This window comes from Neoarius graeffei, chromosome 7 (assembly GCF_027579695.1).
Source record: "Neoarius graeffei isolate fNeoGra1 chromosome 7, fNeoGra1.pri, whole genome shotgun sequence".
NCBI classification, from domain to species: domain Eukaryota; kingdom Metazoa; phylum Chordata; class Actinopteri; order Siluriformes; family Ariidae; genus Neoarius; species Neoarius graeffei.
In genome coordinates, this window is record NC_083575.1 from 36,582,158 (window position 1) to 36,607,003 (window position 24,846).

General features: G+C 40.5%; 1 protein-coding gene across 3 annotated transcripts in view; it reads left to right on the plus strand.

Moving 5' to 3' along the window:
• The window catches only part of ubr2 (ubiquitin protein ligase E3 component n-recognin 2), a 144,433-nt gene that overhangs the window by 31,330 nt on the left and 88,257 nt on the right, over window positions 1-24,846 (plus strand). For all 3 annotated transcript variants that reach the window (XM_060925578.1, XM_060925579.1, XM_060925580.1), the window contains exons 2-3: window positions 21,389-21,648; window positions 23,555-23,633. In XM_060925578.1, coding sequence (XP_060781561.1) covers window positions 21,389-21,648; window positions 23,555-23,633 — 339 coding nt within the window. The remainder of the gene's footprint in view (window positions 1-21,388; window positions 21,649-23,554; window positions 23,634-24,846) is intronic.

A 24,846-nucleotide genomic window follows, 5' to 3' on the forward strand; every position in this document is an offset into this window, starting at 1 on the left:
GTGTCCTTATTTTTAACACTACAGACAAAAAAATACAGCATTTTATTCAGGAGACCCTTCTAGCGCTCACTGTGAAAGAATTTTGTGAATAGCTGCTTCCGTTGTCGAGTTATTTGTCATTGTTCGAGGCCTGTTCCGTAGTAAAAAACAGCACAAAATTCAAGACCTTGTGTGTCTTAGCTCATTGACACCCATTATAAACGTGAGAGAAAAGTCAGTCATTTTTAAATCGCTCTAGTGTCCTTATTTTTAACACCACAGACAAAAAAATTACATCAGTCTATTCAGGAGACCCTTCTAGCGCTCACTGTGAAAGAATTTTGTGAATTTCTTTTTTTTGTGAAAAAAAAAAAAAACCCCGCCTCGGTCGGCATGACACGTCACCTTAGCCGCCCACTTTATTAGGAACACTTCTGTTCGTACATACAAACTACAAACACTCTTCTTAGAGTTTATTTTATTTTTAAAAGGGACAGTGCACAAATTAAACATTATCCTTGTGGTAAGGACAGATGTCTGTCCCAGGTTATAGCAGTACATGCTAATTTCCGCCTGTAGTGACTTTGGTTATACTCTTGAATAGCTCTTCTTCATGACGGCTGCTGTCTCAAGCACACACATAATCATTGCATTGAAACATCATTGCAGGTCACACATTCACGGCCAGCAAACATGCGTGACCGAATTGCTTCGCGCACTGCATCCTCTCACAATTTCCCCCGGGGAATTGTCCGGTCTAATATCAATTTGTTCTTTGTAAACTTGAGAACATATACCTGAGAACACTTAACTTGTGCTTATTTTGCAGGAACAACACACTGTCTGAAACACATTGAAAAGTGCAGTGGGCATCTTAATTGGAGCATCTTAATTTAATTGGAGCGAAACAGGTTTTGCAAAGTGCATTCTCTTTGTCCGGCTCACTGGTTTTTTTTTTTTCTTTCTCCTTTCCTTTGGAATCCAAAGTGCCTCCAAACATCTGCCTTAAAGTTCGGTGGCGTCTCTAGGTTTATGTTAACAGCCATGCTTGCCTGTTTTTTTTTTTTTTCCTCACTGCAACCGCCGGGGAAAAAAGAGAAGATGAAGAGTGCCTTGCAGTGAGGTAGCGGCACAGCGACACCTCGCGGAGCGGAGGTGCGGAAGTCGTACTGGATTTACAACCTGTCTGAAACATGATTTTATTATTTGAAAAAATATCGATATTCAAATTTTGAGTATCGATATTGAATCGGAAGACAAAGTATCGCGATATATCGCCGTATCGATATTTTTGCACACCCCTAGTTCGTAGAGCCAAACTTTTTGTCACATGACTGAAAGCTCGTCGCGTGACTCGCAGAAGATTGTCGCAGGTCGGCTAAAAAACGACTTACTAATAGATATAAAAAATAAAAGTAATTTCAGTAAGTTTAAAATGTAATTTAAATAAAAAGTAAAGTATTCATAAATTGAAGTTTGGAAGCACTAACACCTCTGTTTTTGGGCTGAGGAGAAGTTTGAAAGGGTGTACCGCGATTCTGCCTTCTTGTATCTCGACACGGATCGTGGCTCTGCGTATCGCGATTTCGATACGCATATTGTTATATGACGGTAATATGCATATTGCGATTTTGATTTTTGTTTGTGAAAATTTTCCCAGAGTTTTGACCCTTGATTTAAATAACTTGTACATTTGACAGGTTCATGAGGGTGTACATTCTTCTGAAATCAACTTCTCTCACAATTTGTGGAGGAATTTCACCAAACTTGGGGAAAAGGCCTTGCTATACAACAGTTATACGCATTTTGTTTAATTTGGGCAAATTTTACCACAGTTATGCCCTTGATTATTAACAAACTTGTACTTTTTTGAAGGACTTTCGTGTAATTTGGCAAAAAGCTTTTTTTTTTATCACCCACTGGCCGAAAGGCCTGAAGGGGGATTATGTTGTGGTGGTGTCTGTCCGTCCCATGAAGGGTACTCACCTTCTGAAATCGACTCCTCTCACAATTTTTGGAGGAATTTCATGAAACTTGACAGGATTCTTTGTTATATGTCGGTAATACGCATATTGCAATTTTGTTCAATTCAGTCGCATTTTACCAGAGTTATGGCCTAGTTGCCGGCGGGGGATATTGTGCTCTCGGAGCACGCTTGTCAAGCTCTGAGGTGGTGACACGATGCTACACAACCATTTATATCGAAGTAAATGAGTCATTATCAAGTCATTCTACGTGGGGGGGAAAATTATGGGGAAAATGGAACACTATCATAGGAGCAGGGCTTTGAACCGGTTCAAGGAACGAAAACCGGGAACTTTTTCTATTTCACATGGAACAGAAATGAAACCAGAAACTTTATTATTTTTTATGTTCCAGAACAGAAATGCTTATTAAAAATAATGGTAACTGGTTAATACCGGTTTTTATTTTGTTCCTCAAAGTTTCCGTAGCCTACAAATAGTCATTCTTCTCCTGCGCAAGTTTCTATGACCCGCTGGGGTTCACTTCCTGTGTGACGTTCGCTGACTGAATGGAGAGCGCGGGAGGGTGGACTACTATCACGTCTCCACATCTTAAATAAGAGGTAAATATTGCAGTCTATCGTTATTCAAAAACGTCAATTTCAAACACGATATCAATATATTTGTCCACGTTAATGAGAGGCTCGCGAACATTAAATGACGTTAACCTCTGTTAGCCTATCAATGCATAGGGCCTGACTAGCCTTTGGTAACACACTAAACGAATTCTCTTTCATTTTTGGCACTTTTTCTGTTTGTGTAGATGGGAAGACATACTGAGAATCCAAATCACCAACATTTGAAATAATTGTTTTGAATTATTTCTTGTCTTATTTAATGAAGGTTGTAATAGAATTAGCCTACATTTGGCTTAAGCTGGATGAGACAGAGACATAATTTTATAGCCATTTGTTAAACAGCTGACAGGGAACGTAATTAACCGTTCCGGGAACGAAATTTTTTTGTTCTAACCGGTTCGGGAACGTCTATTTAATGGTGGAACCCAAAACCGGAAACGTTAAAATTCCGTTTCTGTTCGGAACGAACCAATAGGAAAAAAATTCTGGTTCAAAGCCCTGCATAGGAGTGCTATTTAAAAAAAAAAAAAAAAACCTAAAACTGTAAAAGAATAAGACCAGATAATGGCCGGCGTGTACACACAGGAAACAAATCTCCTTCCCTCTCTGATTCAAACCACTGCCACATTCACACTGTGCAAAGCAGGATTCATGTGTGCAGGAAATGACCATTCAGCCTGGGCAGGAAGGCCCACCCAAAGCCATTTGACTGACAGCTTGATCCCTCAATAAAGATAAGCATTTATTTTCATATTTTTTATTCATTCTGTAATTCTTCTGCGGATTTATTTAATGGCACTCCTCCAACTCTAAGTGAATACAAAATGAAATTAGTTAACTATTATGATGTACACATTTACTTGACCAGCTGTTTTCTTTTTCACCTGCCTTAACCGCTTCGACAGTATTGGGTTTTGCTGTTTTCTTATTTGAAAGGAATTAATTATAATAGTTTCTTCTTTGGTTGTCAAACGTAATGACTTAACATGTTCCACCTCCAGTTTTTCCACCAAGCGTTTTAGTCAGTGTGAGGTCTGCCCTTTTTAAAGTCAACGCCCATAGGAATGATAGAAAAATGAAGATAACCTGGTTCAACTTAATGAGTTATTAACGGCATTGTGATACTGATTAAACCAGTATGAGGAGTTGCTGGTTGAGTGAAACCCAGAGTGTTTTGAGCTTGCTTCATGGTATAGCCCTCTGGTGTAACTCTGTCAGGTTTGTGGGCCTCGTTGCTCAGACGTGCTTTTTCACTTCAGTCCACAAACAGGATCCAGGTCAGGGCTTTGTGGTGGCCACTCCAATACCACGTTATTTTGTTACAACTTTGGATGTCTGCTTAAGCTTGTTGTCCTTGCTCGAAGACTCAATTGTGAACAAGTTCTAATTTTCTGGCTGATGTCTTGATGTTGCTTCAGTATTTCTAGATAATCCTCCTTCTTTATGACACCATCTGTTTGCTGAACTGTTTGCCAGTCCCTTTTTCCAGCAAAACACCACCACGTGATGCTGCCACCCCCATGCTTCAGAGTTGTGATAGTGTTCTTCAGATTAAAAACCTCACCATTTTTACATTTTCTAAGTTTCATCTGACCAGAGAATTCTCCTCCAAAAGACTGATGATCACTTGCAAACTTCACTCTGGCTTTTTATCTCCCGCTGGCCGAAAGGCCTGAAGGTGAATTATGTCGTAGTGAAGTCCATCCGCCCTGGAAAGGGTTCTCACCTTCTGAAATTAAGGGCCCGTTTACACGAGGACGCTGTCGGGTAAAAACGACTAAATATTTTATCAGAAGTGCCTTTCGTTTACACGGGGACGGCGTTTCCGAGGCTGAAAAACGGATAAAATTGAAAACGCCGTCCAGAGTGGATAAGTTAAAAACGGCCCCCGTTGCATATCCGTCTAAACTACCCAATACGCGAAACTCTGCTCGGATCTGCTCACGTCGGGTACACGTTTACATCATACATATGTCATATACTGCACATGCCAGCTCGGGAAGTAAGAAAGTAAGAGCATGTCTGATTATATCGATCCAACGGACCTTCAAGCTGCTCTGTGTTTTAATGCAGTAGACGTGTTTTCCTGCTCACCCGCCCAGCTGGAGCTCCTCAGTTTGGTGTCGCCAAGTTACACACACACACGCGCGCCGCCTATTCATGCCGCTCGTGAAACCATAAACCCGAGACTGAAAACAAAACTAGCAGCCGAACGGGTTTATTTTGCTGAGATGGACACTGCCTTTGCTCTTCTTCACCGAAACAAGAGTGAGTGTTACTTAATAAAGGCAGATTAAAAGAGTTTCGGTTTGCTCCTGCTCCTCCCTCGAGCACTACAGTACCTCAGCCGGACCGGTGTTCTGTAAAGTTATCCTAGCAAGTTCTCATACAGACCGTTTTATTATTCAGAACAAGTCATTACAAATTATTTGACTCGGCCAAAGACTCGACCAATACGCACAAAACATAAAAATCGGCAAATGCGTGAAATTCTCACCGATTTTCTATCAGCCCAGCTGATCGGTGGGACAAAACTACTGTTGAATTTTCCTACCCTCCTGGATTTCGCGCATGCGTAGTAGGCTTGGTAGGATAACTTGACAGAACAGCGGCGCAGATGTGCAGATCAGACAAGACGGAAGACGTTGCGCATGCGTGCAGACATAGCGGAGACATTTATGCGTCACCGTATAGACGCAGATTCCCTCCTTGAAAACGGTCGTGTAGACGCGGAAAAAAGTGAGAACGAAAACGGACTTTTGCGTTTTTGTTTTATACCGTCCCCGTGTAAAGTGGACCCAACTCTCCCAATTTTTGGAGGAATTTCACGAAACTTGGCAAAAAGCTTTATAGGACAGTAATATGCATATTACAATTTCATTTGCGATATATTGTAGCAGGGGATGTTGTGCTCTCGGAGCACTGTTGTTTTTAATGCCAGCCTTGGAGTAAGTGGTTTTTCCTTGCACAGCAGTCTTTTGTTTGTTTGTCTTGGAGTTCTTTTGAACCATTAGGAGCAAAGTTCGTTCAACCCGAAGTTTAGTTTCCTGAATGATGTGATGTCAGGATTTTTATATCTTGGTACCTTCAGTTGGCTGGAAATTACTCCAAAGAAGAATCAGTCCCACTTTTTTTTGTTTGTTGCACAGAAAACTTATTAGGCTGAGAAGTTGTACGTAATGTAAAGTTACTGTATAGTGTGGCTAGTTAAGTGAGTGCAGTAATGCAGACTAAAGGCCTCTGCATGCTCTTGCGACAAGGCTTTCGCAGATAGCTTTTCGCAGACAGTTGTAATTTATCATTGAGTGGGGAGTAATAGGCGTGCGCGATGTTATTCACCGCCACAACGCAAGGGGGCGCGAAATCGCTAGGAGTAGTTGGTGGGTGTGGTTAGTGGAGTGTTTATCCTCCGGTTACTTATAATGACTAGAACTGGAGTCGTATAGATGTACGTACTTCCTCGATCAACCGCTCTTCGTGCTGCTCCATCTTTGCTCGTGTTTTTAAAAATGGCGGTCGTGAAAACAAACCAAACCGGGAAAGCAGGGAAGCGGAAGTGCGTGTACAGCGGATGTAGAGTGGACCAATCGGAGCCCTCTTGTCTGCGAGGCTTCTGTGGTGGTCACAATTTTTGGGAGGTGCGCGCAGAGCGTCTGCGAAGGTGGGGGGGCTACACAGACGCCATCTACGGCGCCGTCTGCGAGGACTGGGTTGTCAGCATAAATTGGCCTTAAGGGGATGTGGAAGGGCCAACAATCATGATTATGCAACAGCTACTTCCTGTGCAGGTAATTTGATTGGTAAGTAGTGCTGATGTTTAGTATAACTGCTTCGGTGCGGTTCACTGTATCACTCCGCTTATCTGTCTTCGCTACATGAAAATCCATTTCTATCAACAGTTCATTACATTGAAATGGTTATTGTGCTTACTATGGGCTGTCAGCCAGTCTGTGGGTCAGCACGGCAACATGCTGTGCTCTATCCAAATGTGACAACTTTGGGAACAATTTTTGTTGACCGAGGGGGGGGAAAATGAACAATTTTTGGCAATTTTTTATATCTGACCTGTCCGTTACTCGATATTGTTGTTTTCCTCAACAAGAAGACATTAAGAACCGTCTTAAGACATTAAGAACCGTCTTAAGTAACTGCTGTACTCAGCATCAATGTCACTTGCTGCACTCAGGTTGTCAGCAGTTGTCACTGTCTGAAGCACAACTTTTTGTGTGGTCTACATGGAGGCTAAGACAAGCTCAGAGTGCTGAAAAAAAAAAAAGCATCCCGGGATGCATTTCACCTTCCCCATCAATCACAGGTCTTGAAAAGAATGGCATAGTCTAAAACATAATCAGGTCACGTTCAGGCCCAGAGGTAGGACAAGACATATGTCAGACTGGCCTTAAAGGGATAAACACACACGTTGCATCCAATCTTAACGAGCAATGCATATCCTCAAACTTTCAAAAACAGCATTCGGGAGTTGTTGATGCTTGCACATTGGTCAATCTATACCGCATGGTTCGCACACAGTTCCCCAGTCTGATTATATAATAGCTACACCTTGTGTTCTGTTAGGGAATTTATTTTTCCCTTAACACTATCTTACGTATGTGCACCGACTACGCTAGAAAATTGATAGTTTTGATAAGAAAAGTAGTTGGCAATGAATTTCATTACTGATTAACTGGACTGCACCATGTGGCACCAGACATCACTTCAGACTGAAACGTGTTTGATGGAAATGGCAGAAGAGAAAACGGGTCAACTAAAGTCCTCTAAAGTATGTGAAGTCTTTACACTGGTGTTGGCCTCATGACAACCTGTGTTTGTGATCATTCTCAGAGACTCAGATTGTTGGTGCGCCCGCGTCTAAGACGAACTATTTCAAATAATGAACGCATTGTCGAGAGGGGCAGGGGCTAATATGGACGCGAGCATTTTATACCCCATTTGGAACGTTTCGTGGCGTATTACTACTTGACTTCATGGTCTCAATATCGAAAATCTTGCACAAATATGCAACTTCCAACATAATTATCTGGATGTTCAACAGATTTCAGCATCAGATGAATTTGTTTTGACCGCCGCCATATTGAATATACGTCGGACCCGTTCGTGTATTTACGCCGCCCCGTTTGTAGCCTCCCAAGCGAGTAAAACCTGATCCAAGTCTTTCGCTAGGTGGCGTCTTACGGTCTATGTACGAATATTCGAAAGAGACAAACATGGATAAGAAAAAAAAAAGAAAAAATACATCTATTTTGTCATTCTTCGGCAGAGAGAGAGTACATTCACTTGGAAAAACTGATACCCCTGATACCCAAGGTAATTAGTCATACTAGATTTACAACAACTACTACTGCAACATTAATTACTACAACAGCAACCACTACTACTACCACTACCACTGGTGACTACTATTATTACTACTACTACAGACCTACACCAAACTGAAAACAAGTTAATTAAAATAAATTAATGAAATTAGAAGTAGAGATGATGAGAGACAAGCAGAATTAGACCGTCACAGCATGCAAAAAACAAACCCATTCTTGTGCTATAATTTACAAGGAGGATATAATATAGATGTGATGTATAGTGGCCTGTGGTTGAATTCCAAAATATTGCCACTGATTAAACAATATCTCAATATATTTGGTTGAAGCATTGATTTTTGTCATCTACATTGCTTCATATGGCTTCTAATACCAAAAAAAAAACAGAATTGAGAAGAAAAAAACAGCCCCTGGGCTGCCCCAGCTGTTCATTGGGCTCGCTTCGCTCACTAGGTTTGCTTCAACTGAAGGATAATCACTGGGCCCTCCATTGTAGAAATGGGCCCCTGTTTTTTCCCAGGAGGGGCCCTGTGGGCCCCTTGACCTGCAAAACAATCTGAGTCTCTGCATTCTTTTGTAGAGATGCAAGAAATGTGGAAGCACAATGTAGTGTGCAATCTGTCGAATTATCCTACCTTATCTGGTTTTCATATTAATCTTTTCTGCCCCATCAGAAAACATGCATCGTCATACTACTTTAGCCAAAAGATTGGTACTTTGTATGGCAAATGACTGACTGACTGGTTTACAAGCTGGGCACTTTCTCACTTCAAAATACACCTCATGTACAGTATGTAGGATGCGTACTAAGCAGTGTTAGCGGGAATAACTGTACATCAAGTCATGAACTCTCCAAATCCTGCTTTTGGTTCACATCGAAGTCGATCTCAAAGAGAGTCGATTCACTGATTCCAGACAGTAAAAACTAATTCTTAAAGCATTGGAGTCAATTCTGCACACTTGAAAATGAGTTGTCTTCAGGGCTTTGAACCAGAATTTTTTTCCTATTGGTTCTTTCCGAACAGAAACGGAATTTTAACGTTTCCGCTGTTGGGTTCCACCATTAAATAGACGTTCCCGAACCGGTTAGAACAAAAAAATTTCGTTCCCGGAACGGTTAATTACGTTCCCTGTCAGCTGTTTAACAAATGGCTATAAAATTGTCTCTGTCTCATCCAGCTTAAGCCAAATGTAGGCTAATTCTATTACAACCTTCATTAAATAAGACAAGAAATAATTCAAAACAATTATTATTTCAAATGTTGGCGATTTGGATTCTCAGTATGTCTTCCCATCTACACAAACAGAAAAAGTGCCAAAAATGAAAGAGAATTCGTTTAGTGTGTTACCAAAGGCTAGTCAGGCCCTATGCATTGATAGGCTAACAGAGGTTAACGTCATTTAATGTTCGCGAGCCTCTCATTAACGTGGACAAATATATTGATATCGTGTTTGAAACTGACGTTTTTGAATAACGATAGACTGCAATATGTACCTCTTATTTAAGATGTGGAGACGTGATAGTAGTCCACCCTCCCGCTCCCTCCATTCAGTCAGCGAACGTCACACAGGAAGTGAACCCCAGCGGGTCATAGAAACTTGCGCAGGAGAAGAATTACTTTTTTTTTTTATTTGTAGGCTACGGAAACTTTGAGGAACGAAATAAAAACTGGTATTAACCAGTTACCATTATTTTTAATAAGCGTTTCTGTTCCGGAACATAAATAATAATAAAGTTTCTGGTTTCGTTTCTGTTCCATGTGAAATAGAAAAAGTTCCCGGTTTTCGTTCCTTGAACCGGTTCAAAGCCCTGGTTGTCTCACATGCACACAGCAAGCTAAATTAATTTAGCATCTGGGTGTTTCAGATCGCGATGCAGCCAGTGGATATTGATTTTACCTTTTATTGTAAATTTTCTCATCATTGAGCAAGTCTTGAAATGCAGCTGAAATATATAGTTGAAACAAATGTGTGGGAAAAGTATAGAATATAATCACCTTGTGTCACTTTGGGTGTCTCAATAAGTTAATAAAGCACTTGACCAGAATTACTTTAATTAGGCCTAGATACATAATGATTCTCACATACTTGAATACTTCTAATAGCAATGCTCAATAAAACAAAACAAAAACGCAAGTCAAACAAACGGTGAAATACAAAAATACTTAATATACTCTTGTTCGACAAACTCAGGGAGACCGAAGAGAATAAGTCTTTGTCACGTGTACATTAGAGCACAGTGAAGTTCTTTCTCTGCATTCAAGGGCATATCCTGGACCAATTTCGTGGTGTGTGTTTTTTTTTTTTTTTTTTTTTATGTGAAAGTCTGTCCCTTTACACACTCATCCAGAAGGGTAATTTTGCACAAGGCCATCTGTCTACAGCAGAAAAAAATAAAATAACAAAACGTGTCTGGAAAAATCCCAAGGGAGTCTGGAGCCAGATTCGTGACGTCACCTGCGGAAGTGCCAGCAGACTGCGAGAGCTTTGCACGGTTTCAGTGCACAGCCTGTGTAGACCAAGCGCTCCCATTTCTCTCTCATTGTCCGCTCTTTTGGGAAACGATGAGTACTAATTCCATCAAGATTGGTGTTGCTACACCCTCCTACGATACATCTGTTAACCATTTTAATAATTACGCGATAACGTTGAAGAAATTCGCAGAAAACCACCAGGTCGTTTTCTCATAAACCAGCGCTGATGTAGGATTCAGAGGGAGGTGTCCCGCATGTGACGTCACGAAAATCAATGTTTCCCGGGAAATCCAAATGCCAAGTTTTTTCAGAGGCGGACCAATTTGCCTCAAATGGCTCGATTTCAACTGAATTTTCTGGTATTGTGCAAGATAAAAAAAAAAAAAAAATTGCAGAGAATGCAGAATTACAGATATTTGACCAAAGTTTAATATAAAATAGGAGAATTACATTGATCTTGCTCCTGAATTTACCCGTGATGTGCACTTTAACCCACCCAAAGCAGTGGAGCAGTTGGGGGTTACGTGCCTTGCTCAAGGGCACCTTAGCCATGGATGTCGAGGGAGGGGAAAGGTGCTGTTCATTCAACAAAAAACGACACCCCCACACATTTTCCTGCTGGTCCAGGGAATTAAACCTTTAAGCCATGGCCTAAAGGTTATAGAGAAGCAGCTTTTTGGGCCAAAAGATTGCTGGCTTGATGCCCTGGACCAGCAGGAAACTGTGTGGGTGTGTGTGTGAGAGAGGGAGACAGACAGACGGAGCTTGCAGAGCATGCGAGACGAACAGACGCACTCCGTGGAGCGTGAACTTGACTGAGTGAAGGCTCCAAGTCCTATTTTGTTTTGGTTTTGTTGAACTGAAAAGCGTATACTGAATAAACCCGAGCCTGGAACTCTGCTAAAATTCTCCCCGTCTCCAGAGTTTGCGTCCATGCCCCCTCATGCCGGGTTCTACACATGTAAACGTGTTGCTTACATCGGCTCGCTAATAAATGTTACTGTTGAAACTTTGCTGTCTAAGATTAACTTGCATGGTTTGATTGCAGCTTAGTATGCTAGTTAAAATAATATAGTCTCATTTGTTGAATTTATGAATAAGGACTTGTATTTTGTTAGTGGCAGTTAATATCTGCGTGTGAGAAGTTATATAATTTGCTTGTAGGCATTTTTTTATCATGGTTGCGACATATAACACACATCTGATGCCATAGGATGCCAGCTAGCATTAACCTACACAACAGACTTTTGACTCTGGGGTTTCTCAGTGAACATATGCAAGTAACGTATTGGTTCTAAAAACACAAAAGGCCTATCTAATAGAAGTTCCATCACCTTGATAAATGAAACTGTGTTTACCTTCACTTGACGTTCACAAACATGCCGGTATGTTCTGCTCATTAAAGCTGCATGTGTAATGAATCCTTCAGGCTAATTGGCCGGCTGTGTAACTTTGAATAAAGGTCCTTATCGGCTGTTGATCGGCCCCATTTTGGTTGATGCTGACAAAGCTAAGTACCATTATCGACCAATCTTATCTGTCTCTTGATGTATGGGTTGGGCCCTAAACACTACTGCTACTGTGTAGGGTAGGGCTGTGCCGATAGACGATGCCATCGTCCATCGACGATGGTGGTCATCCATCACGATGGAGAGCCGCCATCGTGATACCACGCCCCCTCCTGTCATAAACATGCATATACGGTGTCATCTGGGCCTATTTAACCTAAAAAGTTAGTTTTTTGTTAGTTTAGTTAGTTAGTTTTGTTTAATATATAAATATATTATATAACACACACACACACACACACACATATATATATATATATATATATATATATATATATATATATATATATATATATATATATATATAATTATATAAATCATTATAAAGTAATATCCTATTACCGCTTGTTCACGTAGGCTATGGTGCAGGGACGTGCTAGTGAACATAACATGTGGTTACACAAATACAGTATGCTACTAATAATAAATTTTGACTTCATTTTTTAGCCTACACTATACTTTTAATGTAAAATTTGTCATGTTGTTCAAACAAATAGCCACTATTAACCACTTCAGTCGGGAAATATTGCACCCCAAACGGCAGTGAAGCGCAGACTTCGGCAGAAGTCAAATAACTTTAATCTGGTAAATAGGCCTACTTTCAGACACATGGTCCACTCTAAGCCATAATGTCAAACCCAATGGAAGAATGAAGGTGATTCTGACAAACGTAAAGACAGTTAAAAAAATATATATTAAATCATTTTAAAAGCTGGTGCAATAATTCAAACACTAATAAATTTGAAAAATTAGCGCGTTCAAGTGCGCACTAAAGGCCGAAACGCAGCTTCAATTGATATGGTGTAAATAAACAATGAGTAATAGCTTAAGTGTAGTTTCTTCTCATAGTTTGAATACTAGTCTTTCATTGTTAGAGCTGATTAATATCTTGCCGTGATCAGTGAGTGCTCGGGGAGGTTCATTTCCACCTGCGCTTTGCGCAGCTCAGTTCTCCGAAGCCAGCCGTGCGCAAACACAGTGTTGACTGCTCGGCAAACTCCAAACGCTCGGTCTGTACTGGCCCTCTGTTGCGCAAGCGAGTTGGTTATGGCCAGGTTCAAATTGTGCCCAAAACAACTTAACCACGGCCATTTCAATTGCCTGATGCCTGCGACAATATTCGCCCCGTTGTCCGTTGTTATGCAGGCGATCTTTTTCTCCTCTATTTTCCATTCGGCAAGTGTCTCGCGCAATGCGTCTTCTAAATGGTCCGCTGAATGTGTCTCTGGCATGAAACTCGTCTGCAGGCATTTGGACTGCATTGCCCACTCTCGGTCCACATAATGTACGGTAGCTGACATGTAGGGCATCATGTTGCAGCTGGACCACATATCTGTTATCAAGGCCAAATATTCCACATCACCTAGCGCTTTTTTCCTTTACGTGCCAAAGCCTCGGATGAGTATCTAATACTTTTAATAATAATAATATATTTAATAATGTGGTATTAAAATCCCCCCCCCCCCCCCCCCCCCCCCCCCCGCCCACCCACGATATGATCGTCCATCACGATGTTTGCACTGTAAACATCATCGATGCCAATTAAGGGGACATCGCACAGCCCTAGTGTAGGGGTTTCCTTTTCTCTCAAAACAGCCCCAGTTCTTCATGGCATGGATTGCACAAGATAGAAGAAACGTTTCTTTGAGATTCTGGTCCTTGTTGACATGATTGTATCTCACAATTCCCAGTGACTGGGAAGGCCTGGAAAACAAACATCGTCGTCACCTTTTGGCTGCTCCCGATTAGGGGTCGCCACAGCGGATCTTTCGTCTCCGTTGCTCCCTGTCTTCCGCATCCTTCTCTACCACACCTGCCACTTTCATGTCCTCTCTCACCACATCCATGTATCTCCTCTTTGGCTTTCCTCGTTTTCGTGTGCCTGGCAGCTCCATCCTCAACATTCTCCTTCCAACATGCTCTGCATCTCTTCTCAGGATGTGCCCATACCATCTCAGTCTCATCTCTCTTAGCTTAATTCCCAAGCTCTCCACATGTGCTGTCCCTCTGATGTGCTCGTTCCTTATCCTGTCCAACCTTACACCCTGCTGACCAACAGTACCGGAGGCGGCCATTGTTAACCCAGGCCCCGACTGATCCAGTATGGTATTTCTCTTTTCAATCCGCATGTTAGATTTGGCACAGTTTTACGCCAGATGCACTTCCTGACGCAACCCTCTCCATTTATCCGGGCTTGGGACCGGCACCAAGCGTACGCTTGTGCACCCCCAGTGGCTGGATTGCCTGGAAAATAAATGTATTACGTTTAATATTTTGTCAGCATCCTCTCATTTCAATAATGTCTCATGAAGCCTGTATGAAAGTACGTCTTGTATCATGGCTTTGCTGTTTCGTTTCATGCCTAGCGCACAGTGACTGACAAAAGACTGCCAGAAACATTACCTGTTCGTGTGTATTAAACAGCGTAATTACTGCGTACAAACACATGCACTCAGAAAATCTCCAATGCTTATGCTTTGTAGAGACTTTTGCATGAAACTTAAAGGATTATATTTCATCTCCTCTCATTATCTCTAGCCGCTTTATCCTGTTCTTTTTCCTGGATGTTTTTGGGGGATTCGGAGTTAAGTTTTGTATTTTCCAAAGATGCAGTGCAAGATGGCATCTTGTCGTGACAGGCCTCCATGAAACATAAGGCTGCATCTGGTTCTGGGTTTGGAACGGTCTTGCACAAACATAGAAACAGTCTTGTGGTGACATTTTTATGGGTTTCTCAGAATAGTTCTCCAACACTTGGTTCAACACCTCAGCTCACTAATGCATACTCTTTATGAACTCGGTCAGGCCTAATGAAGGAAGGGAAACACAAAAAAAATCGCAAATGTATACATATTCAGGGCATTCTGTTTTCAGGACTATGGACTAGCTGAATTTAAAATCAATACATTTTATATATATATATATATATATATATATATATATATATATATATATATATATATATATATATAAAAATGTGTGTGTATATATAGTGATGAGAAAAAGCTAAGCTCATCTACTTAAGCTCTGCCTAATTTCTCCATTTCAGGAATCTTATGGTCTGCGTTTTTGATAATACTGGCATTAGTGGTTCAACTGGGGTGTTAGAGGTGCAGACTTCAGTAGGGGTCAAGGCCCTGTGGATTATTTTTTTTTTTTTTGGGGGGTTGTGGTGTGTGTGGGTTTTTTTTTTTTTTTAATTTAAACTCCTTGCTTTAACCAATTGCTATGAAAAGTGGCTGAACTAGCACAGGGTTCCCGCGGGTCCTTAAGTCTTAAATACAACTTTCGGTTTTCAAGGCCTAAAAACGTCTTAAATTGTTTGGAATGACTGGAATTTTCGAAAGGGAGGTATTAAATGTAATATTGGAGCGAACGAGTGAAATGTCTCCATCCGGTTTGGGGTATTTTTTTTAACCGTAATTTTAAAAGTGATCAGCATACCTTTTGGGGGCAGCATTGGTTCTGTGCATTCTGTAGATCAAGAACGAACGTTAGGAGGCTACTGGAGGAAGTGCGGTGTGGTGTGGTGGTTGTGAAGAGTGAGAGATCCGCAGGGAGCTTACGTGGGTGCTAGACAGCATTGATAATTATGGGAAGATGTCTGTTTAACAAGTGGTTGGGGGATGACAAATACCCCCAAAATAAGGAGAAGAGTCATTTGCGATAAAAAGCGCTGGATCGCACAAATGTGTTTATAGCCGGTAGCGCAGCGCTGGGGACATGGCGGACTGGGAAACTGGTTTTTCACGGACATGAGGCGCGCGCGTGTTAGAGGTCAAGCACTCCGGAGTGAAAGGCAGGGGGGATCGTGCATGCGCACGAGTCAGGTGGAAAATGGGGCTTATAGGAAATACTAATAATAATGATTAGCATCATTTTTTTTACATAATTAACATTCTTTATTGTACCAAGTTTAATATAAATATATAAACAACCTTTATTTCAAAACTCAATTACAAAGAACTCCAGAAAATACAATAATTCTAAATATAGTACAATATAAATCATTTGTACAAAAAGTTTTTTTTGTTTTATTACTTATCATCTACAAGTGTTTTTAATATAATAAGAAGAATATTAACAACCACTAATAATAATTAGTAGTAATAGTAATTATTATTGGTTATTAATCATTACTATTTATTAATTAGTGATTAATAAGTACTAGGAATTATTAAATGTTATAACATTAAGTTATTAAAAATTATTACAATTAATTATTAAAAAGTAGTAATTGGTAGAATGCAAACAAATACTCATGGATTATAGATAACTTTTTTTTTTTAAATAGTGAACACTAATGTAAAATAACAGTACTACTAATAATAAACAATACTACTAGTAATACTTATTATCAGTTCAATTGTTATATCAATGTTCACTATTAAAAACAAATTATCTATAATCCATGAATAATTGTTTGTATCACTACTACTAAAAATAATTACTACTTTTTTAATAATAATAATTTTAACTAATCTTAACTCAATTTTATAGCATTTTAATAATCACTAATTTATTAGTATAATTTAGTTGATGATAATTACTATTATTAAATTACATTTTGATAATCACTGCTTATTAATTAAGTAGTAATTAATAATACTGAATTATAATTGCTACTCTAATTATTAATTAATATAGCTAATAAGTAGTGATTATTGAAATGTTATAAATGAGTTATTTTTTTTTAAATTATTCAAAAAGTTGTTGTTGTTATTATTATTATTATTATTAGTAATACAAACAATTATCCATGGATTATAGATAATTAATGATTTTTTGAATAATGAACATGAAAACTTTATGCCTTATAGAACAACCCATTTCTTCATTCAGTATCAAAATACAAAAATAATTTCCAGTCATACGTATACCACAGCCATTCTATCATCTTTGTCAAATGTGTATTTGTAGAGTAATTTCCAGTGGAATCAAATGCAACCAAGGCTGTAAAACAAACAAAGACTTTTTTTTTTTCTTTCTCTCTTTGTACAAATCTAACTAGATGTTTGGTAATAGGCTGTAATAGGAAATTCACACAACCACAAACATTTTCTTTTCACATCCAATATCCGGCGCAAAAAAAAATTCACTATATTTGGATATCCAAATATAGTGAATTTTTTTTGTTGTTGTTAACGGCGCGCGCACCGGAGCTCGTTAGGCGTGCAGGACTGACACTGTTCTGCACAAGTGCAACACAATCGCACTAGAAAGCATGTTGAAGCTGCCAGTGTAGCTGCGGTCTTTTTAGTTGCGAATTATGAGTATTTCCACTTTCATCTCTGTGATACACAAGTTTTGATCGGCAGAAAATCGGCATATTTTAATTTTGACCGGCCGGTCGCCGGTCATGGCCGATCACGTGAAAATCGACTGATTCTGATCGGCAGCCGGTCAATCGGTGCATCTCTGGTTTTGACCTTAGTTTTTTTGCCTTTTCAAGGTTAAGGTGAACTAGATTCTGGTCTGATCTACCCAGAGGGGGGGAGTGGGGAAGAGCTGTATGCAACCTTAATGTTGGCATACAGCAAGTCCAAGGTCTTCTCTTTGGGGGGACAGTTAACATACTGGGTGAAGTTGGACAGTAACCACATCCAAAAAAAAAAAAAATATATATATATATATATATATATATATATATATATATATATATATATATATATATATAAAATATAATAAAATAATATGACAAAATAGTCACCCGAAATTATAATGAGGGCATTCGGGTGTTTAGTTTGGAGTCCAGATATGGTGGTATGAATGACATCGCCTGCTGATTATGGGTTGGATGAGGGTGGGACATAAACAGTCACAATGATAGCATGAGCTGTTGACCTGGGTAAATAAGGCCAAATAAAAAAAATAGTGTGTTTCTGGTAACCCGACCGATCGAGAATTTCCGAGTCGAAATTGCCGACCATAAAGTTTTTATTACAAATTTCCCTCGATATTTTAGTGTAAGCGGCGTTAGTTTGTCATAATTTTTTGTTTCAACGCATTCAAGTTGTGAAAGAAACGATAAAAAGTAAAATGTTTCGCCACTTCTATCAGCCCTCCTGCATAAACATGGAAGCGCACTTGTATACTGAAGGAGGAAGGGAAAACTGAGCTGAGCCGCCATTTTGAATCCTCATTCAAGGCTGTAATGCAAACTGCTTCCTTTTCAGTATACAAGTGCACTTCCATGGCAGGGAAAAACACTACATTTTGCCGCCTATGTAGTCCCCTATTTATACAAATAGGAGTCATTCAGGATTCAGCCATGTTTTTGCTCGACCCAGGTTCTTCAGTAGGCTAGGCCGTTTGCTTTTAATGGAAGTAGCCTAGCCTAGGACGTTATTTTCACGTTATTTCTTGATAAGGTGTTTTCATGTTATTACATGAAAATATCATGAAATATCGCTTCCGTAGATCATAACTCGAACTCTCGCGATATTTTTTTTATTCGTTTAAAGATTTAAAACACTTATTTTATTATGATGTGTGGTATAAAGGATTCTGTGCCAAAATACTATTTTGTAAGATGTTTACTTGTGTTAATTTTTTCGAACAAAATAAAAAAAACAATTAAGAAAAAAAAAACTTTCCTACCTACCGACCTTATTTTAGTATTTCATGTTACCGGAAACGCACTTTTTTTTTTTTTTGGCCTAATATGGACGGAGTCCTACAGCTAGCAGTTCAATGTCTGGGCAACAAATCTGTTCCTTGGTTGTAATGTGACCAGAATTGCACCATCGGTTATTAACAAGAGCAGCAAGCCCCTGTCCTTTCCACTTACCACTCTCAGTGCTCTGTCTGTCCACCCACACAGTCTAAAAGCCCTCAGTGGAAACGTGGTCGGGGATATCCTGGTGTAACCATGATTTTGTAAAATGCTTGATGAACTCCTCCTTTTGACTCCTGGTTAGCGCTGTTGGCTCCTCCAATTTGTGAGCCAGCGATCGCACATTGCCCCTTATTAAAGTGGGGATATGTGGCCAGTATCTCCCCCTCTCCCTCTGTGCCTCATCCTTTTGCTGTCTTGTCCTCTTCCCTTTACCTTGTCGCTCCTGAAACTTTCTCCTAATCTCCTTGGGGATTTGGTGAGTGCAGTGTGATGTAGGGATGTCAACCGATGACCGTTTGACCGATGGTTGACCAAATCAACGTCAACCGGTTAATTTTTTTTGGTTGTTTGTTAAAAAAAAAATCGTTTTGAAGCTGCTGATTTTGGAGCGGAGAACCTGGAATTCTGTGTTGTAAACGCTTGGGGCATGCCATGCAGTGTAAGGATGACAGCTGACAAATCAGGAACACCCATTCAGTCATGTCCCGCCCTCCCGCCCCAGTTGAAGACAGCTGCCACTTGGTGAAAGAAAAGTCTCAAAAAGTATCAGGCTAGACTTTTTAGCTTACAAATTACTATTGTGTTTTTTTTTTTTTTAATTATTATTAGAAGGCACATGGAGTTTAGTCCTGCCTTGGCCAGTGCATTCTGAAAGTATGTTTCGGTCTGTAGCCAACAATGCATGTTATTGCAGATCATATCTCTCCACACAAACTAAAGGCGCAGATGCCGACTTTTGGAGGGAAGGGGAGAGAATGAAATGACAGCGGTGTCTGGAGGGGGAGTGACAAACGCAGCTTTTATGTCTGTGAGCCAAGTCGGTGACGGCTTCAGAGCAACTCCAATACCATACAGTAATGGCGTGTTGATATTGGTAACGGCGTTATAACGATTGTAGCTAATTAATTAGATTACCCGGCGTTATAACAGCCTTTATTTTAACGCCGTTATTCCCATCACTGAACGTTCTGTACTTCTAGCACTTGACTTTATTTTCAACGCCATCATGGCCAACTGAAACTGTCTCTAAGCTGGAGCCATTTGTCCTCCGCTCCAATACAAACCCCTCGACATCAGTGCCGCGTTTGACTAAATGTTTCGCGCTGTAGAAAAGGTAATGTGAGTGGAGGGCAGCGACTGGGACTGAATGTGCAGATGCTCGCGGTTAGATTTAGAATAGATTCTAATAATTCCAATTCGAGAATTTTAAACTCCTAGGTTAACCGGCTAATGAGGCTCTGTGGTCGGTCAAGATTTTTTTTAGTTTTCGCCATCCCTAGTGTGATGCTATGCCGTAGCGCGGCCGTAATGACCTCTGCTAAGTCCAACTGTAAACAATGGAGCCGCTATGTTGCTATCCCATAGCGGTATGTCATTCCCATGAAAGTAGTCTAGATACCAGAAAAGTGATAAACTCCTCCAAGTCATGCTTTAGAAGGAAAAACCTACTTTAGCTACTTATGTACGCTAAAAGAACAAAAGACAAGAAATATTAAAATGTTCGAAAAGAGCAGAGCAACTGTAGCAATTGACTATCTGTCGATGCCTGCGCATTAGTTTTAAAATGAGCTTTTACTGTTGCTGTTTCTTGGTCAATTGTCACTGGGCCATAGGCTTGAGTGGCATGCTGCTGTAGTGGTAAAGTAAGCTCTAATATCAGTGTTGTAGATTCTTTTGACTGCTGAACTTGTCTGAATTACTCAATAGAGGTGTTCACACGGCACATATTTGCATCGATGCTGCACCGATGTATTTTGTTGCGATATATCTTACACCGGTGTAAATTTTGTGGAGCGTTCACACGTCACAAACCTGCTTACTAGAGAGAAGCGTGTCAGCACCGGTGCAGCCCCACTTGCGTTCACACAGCAGTTCTTGCGACCGTGCTATACGATAGTAATAATGCGGAAATGAAATATGCGCATGCGTGAAAATGTACTTCCTTTTCCCGGTTGTCATGGCATCACCAAGCGCCAGGAAAACAACGTGGATGAAGACACCAGTGTCAGTTGCCAGATACTGCTGATGTTTTCCATACCAAAAATATGTTCAAATCCGCCAAAATGCACTTAAAACCGCCCAATCTGGCAACACTGGAAGACACGCAGTTCTGTTGTTGTTGATATTCGCCATTTTGGAAGCTCAAAATACCAGGATGCAAATTATGCAATGCCCGTATGTAATCAACTCTCCTCACGCGTAGCGAGTCTACCCCTGTAGCGTTCAGATGTCCCATTTTATATCGGTGCTGCCCCGCAAACTAGCATTTACTCTGGAGTACATTTCTTAAACCACCTCCTGAGCAGGGTTAGATTTGCACCGGTTTAAGCAGCTTTCAGGGGCTACACCGGTATCACTTTGTACCGTGTGAACGCTCTACCGGGGCAGCCCCGGTGCTACACCGGAGTAAAAATTGCTGTGTGGACACCCCTAAAGATAATGTGACGTCAACATGGTGCTGATTAATTTATGTACTACTTGGTGACCAGACCAGTTAGTATCTAAATTTTTTTTTTTTTGGATCCAAATTATAAACTGAGCAATAAAGTTCAACCATGGAATAATTCTCAACTCTGCTGCTCCTGCTACAGAAATGGCTTCAGGCGACAGATCTGCCCAAAGACATCTACCAGCACCTGGCTTGCTACGTGCCCAAAATCTACTGCCTTGGGCCCAACCTGAACCCTCAGAGTGAGGAACTGCTGCCCCAATTGCTGCTGCTGGCACCAATGGAGTGGTACCTGTGTGGAGAAGAGCCTTCAACCGGGCTGGCCAAGCTTGAGCAGAACAACCAGCCTTCCCAGCTCTGTGGTCATGTCTTTAAAGTGGGGGAACCTACATACTCCTGCAGGTAGGAGACCACTTCCATTTCTTAGATTCTTTAGAAGTTGCACACTTGCCAACCTTTTTTTTTTAAATCATAGTAAAGATACAATAATTAGTTTTTCACTAGGCAAAAATGTTTTATTCCCAAGTTAATTGAGACCTGTAGCCATGTCTTTGTTAGACTTTGAAGCTGCTGGTCATCCTTACTGATTAAGGTTGGATTGTTATTAGGTTAAGGGATTCAGGGCAGATTGCTGTAAGGCCACTGTGTGGAACGGCTGCTTTGCTGGCTCTGAGAACTTGTCGCTACACTTGTAGCCTAAAGCTGTGTTCACACTTATACCGGTACGATAGTGGTATAACTGTATCAGTACAAAGTACACTGGTACAGCTTAGTGCATCTGTCCACACTAGCGAGAAATGTTTGCGGTTTTCTTTCACGGTAGTTGAAATGCGCGTGCGCGAAATGTTTCCGTGGTTACCGAGTAACTTCCTTCCGAGAATATGGCGGATGAAACAACGTGTGTGCGCTTTTTGTTGTCAGTGTACAGTCTGTATTTCTGGTGGTCATTTATTCAGTCGAATCGTATAAAACGCGCGAGGCAGTTGAGAAAGAAACAAACGAATCTCCGTTCTTCACTATTTATTCAGCGAAGACATCGATTGAGGTGTGTGACTTTGCGCATGCGCGTTATATTTGTATCGATACAGAGCCGCTTCATCTGTCCACACTACAGCGAAGCGCTACAGTACCGATACTGTACCGGCACGAAACCCATACATTTGTGGGTTTCGTACCGATACAGTTATACCGCTACAGTACCGGTATAGTTGCTAGTGTGGACAGGTGTTGCGATACAAAATCCCTAGTGTGGACAGAGTATAAATTCCTCTCTTCCAGTTTTTCGATGTCCGTTGGTATGTTTTTCTCTTGTAAGTATGTGTGAAGAACATGTAATGAAAATTTGGTAGCCTTTTGGGTGTTCAGTGTGTCTTTTAGTTGGTTTGTTTATTTAGTGCTTAAACCTCGCACTGGATTAGCCTCGTCTTCGCTCTCTCCTGGCTGACAAAGAAATGATTCTGTGCATGCACAGTAGAAAAGTTTTTTGCCATTGGACCTTCGCATGAGTGCTAATGGTATGATGTCGCGTTGTCTTGACAACGTACAATATTGCATGCTCATTTCTCCACTGGGGAGACTGGTGTAATGTATGGAGGGTAAGCGATATGATAATATTGCATGCTATCAATAAACCCACTAGAAGGAAATAGAATACATATTTTTATTCCATGGAAAAAGTGTCCTGTATGTATAATAATTCCTGATATTTCACTCTGATGACGTCACTCCCAGTGTTTTCCCGCTGACGAGATGCTCGTTGTCAAAATTGCGAACTGATTCAAAATTAAAATTCTTTTGATTAACTTGCATATTTTCTTTGTGGATGGACATTACAGGGTGGCATGAAGATATGAAGTTTGTCTCGTATTGAAAAATTTCACTCGTGAAATAAATAAATAAATGAATACAAAATTCACCACTTGGAAGATGAACTTCATATCTTCCTGTGACCGTGTAATATCCTCTATGCATGTTGAGTATACTAGAGGAGGTTTGGCAGTTTGTGACTCAAACCAGAATAATTTTTTTTCTTTTTGGGCAATGCTGTTTATTTCAAGCTTTGGGGAACCTACATCCATGATTGCTTTCTAATTATATTAATTCTCATTTTGTGTTAATGTTGACTTAATATTTCTGAAATTGTTCAGGTCTAAATTTTGGGAAGGTAAACTGAACACCGTCTGGCATTTTAAATGAAAATTACTGATCCAAAGGTTTATTTATTTTGCAGTCATTTTAATTGAAATACTTGACGCTTGCTCATGCATTATTCAATGTACCGAGAATGTGTGTTTATTTCTCCTCTTAGGGAATGTGCAGCAGATCCAACGTGTGTGCTGTGCATGCAGTGCTTTTTAGGCAGTGTACATAAGGAGCATCGTTACAGAGTAAGTGCACACACGCTGTTTTTGGCTTCCTGCAGAATCTTCAGTAAAGACCTTAATTATTACCTGTGCACAGAACAGTTACATGATATGCAAAGGACTGTTATGCGATGAGAACACAAGAATGAACCCATGATATTTTTGGACTTAAACACCAGGATTAAAACTTTGGAATGAATCCTGGGTGAAATGGCAAAGTGAGTCAGTAACACGTCTTGGCTTAAGGTTTGCTACACACACAGTGGAGAGACCAGCATTGAAGCAGTGCTTGCAGATTTTTAAAGGGGAACTGGAGTCATTTTTAAACTTGCTTTATTTCTTAATTAACGTGTTATTCAATTACGTTTTTGGTTTTAGCAACCTTGTATCGTGACTCGTATTGGCAACTAATCGCAATTAAATATTATACTTATCAGCCTATTCGGTTTGAATAGGCCATGTTGAATTAGGTTCGTTCGGTCCACGGCAGGCGTCACTTATCCGCGCGATCTTCACGAGACTTGTGCGAGACTTCGAAACGTGACGTGTCAGCGCCGCCATTTTGAAAACTGTTTTCCAAACGAAGTATTGCACAAAAACGAGTTTAAATGACGGTTACTGCCTACTTTTTTCAAACTTTCCTGATTGCTATCAAAACAAACAAAACTTCCGGCTTGATTACGTCAGCATTCGAAAGAGGGCGCGCGCGTCTTTTGACAACGTTGGCAGATGTCGGTCGCTTTGATTTCCGCTGTAGGTTTTACTTCCGTCCTACGATGTCTCGCACAAGTCTCAACGAATCTCGTTTACGGCCGTTGCTTTGATATATTACATAGCATATTTCAAACACTCATAATTTGCTATAGCAGCGACAAAACAGCCGTCAGAAATGCATTTCTATATTTAATAAAATGAGAGAATTTTGATAAATTTGCCTTCAGTTCTCCTTTTAAGAGAGTATAAAGACTTTACGTGACATGACTGTCTACTGAGATTATTCTGCATTTAAATGATTTTCAAGAAGATGAGGAACGAAGCGGTGTCGACAATAAAACGGAGTGACTCCTGCACCAGACTCCTCCACATTTCTGTTGAAGGCAGAGCCTGTATGAAAATTAGCCTGGGCCCGTCCATCCTAAGCGTGACGCAACACGGGGGCCTGTTGCGAGCTTAGTCTGGCCAGGCAAGCTATCTCCAGCTCTTCCAAGCTCCGGAAAAATCGGGAGCCAGTCAACTT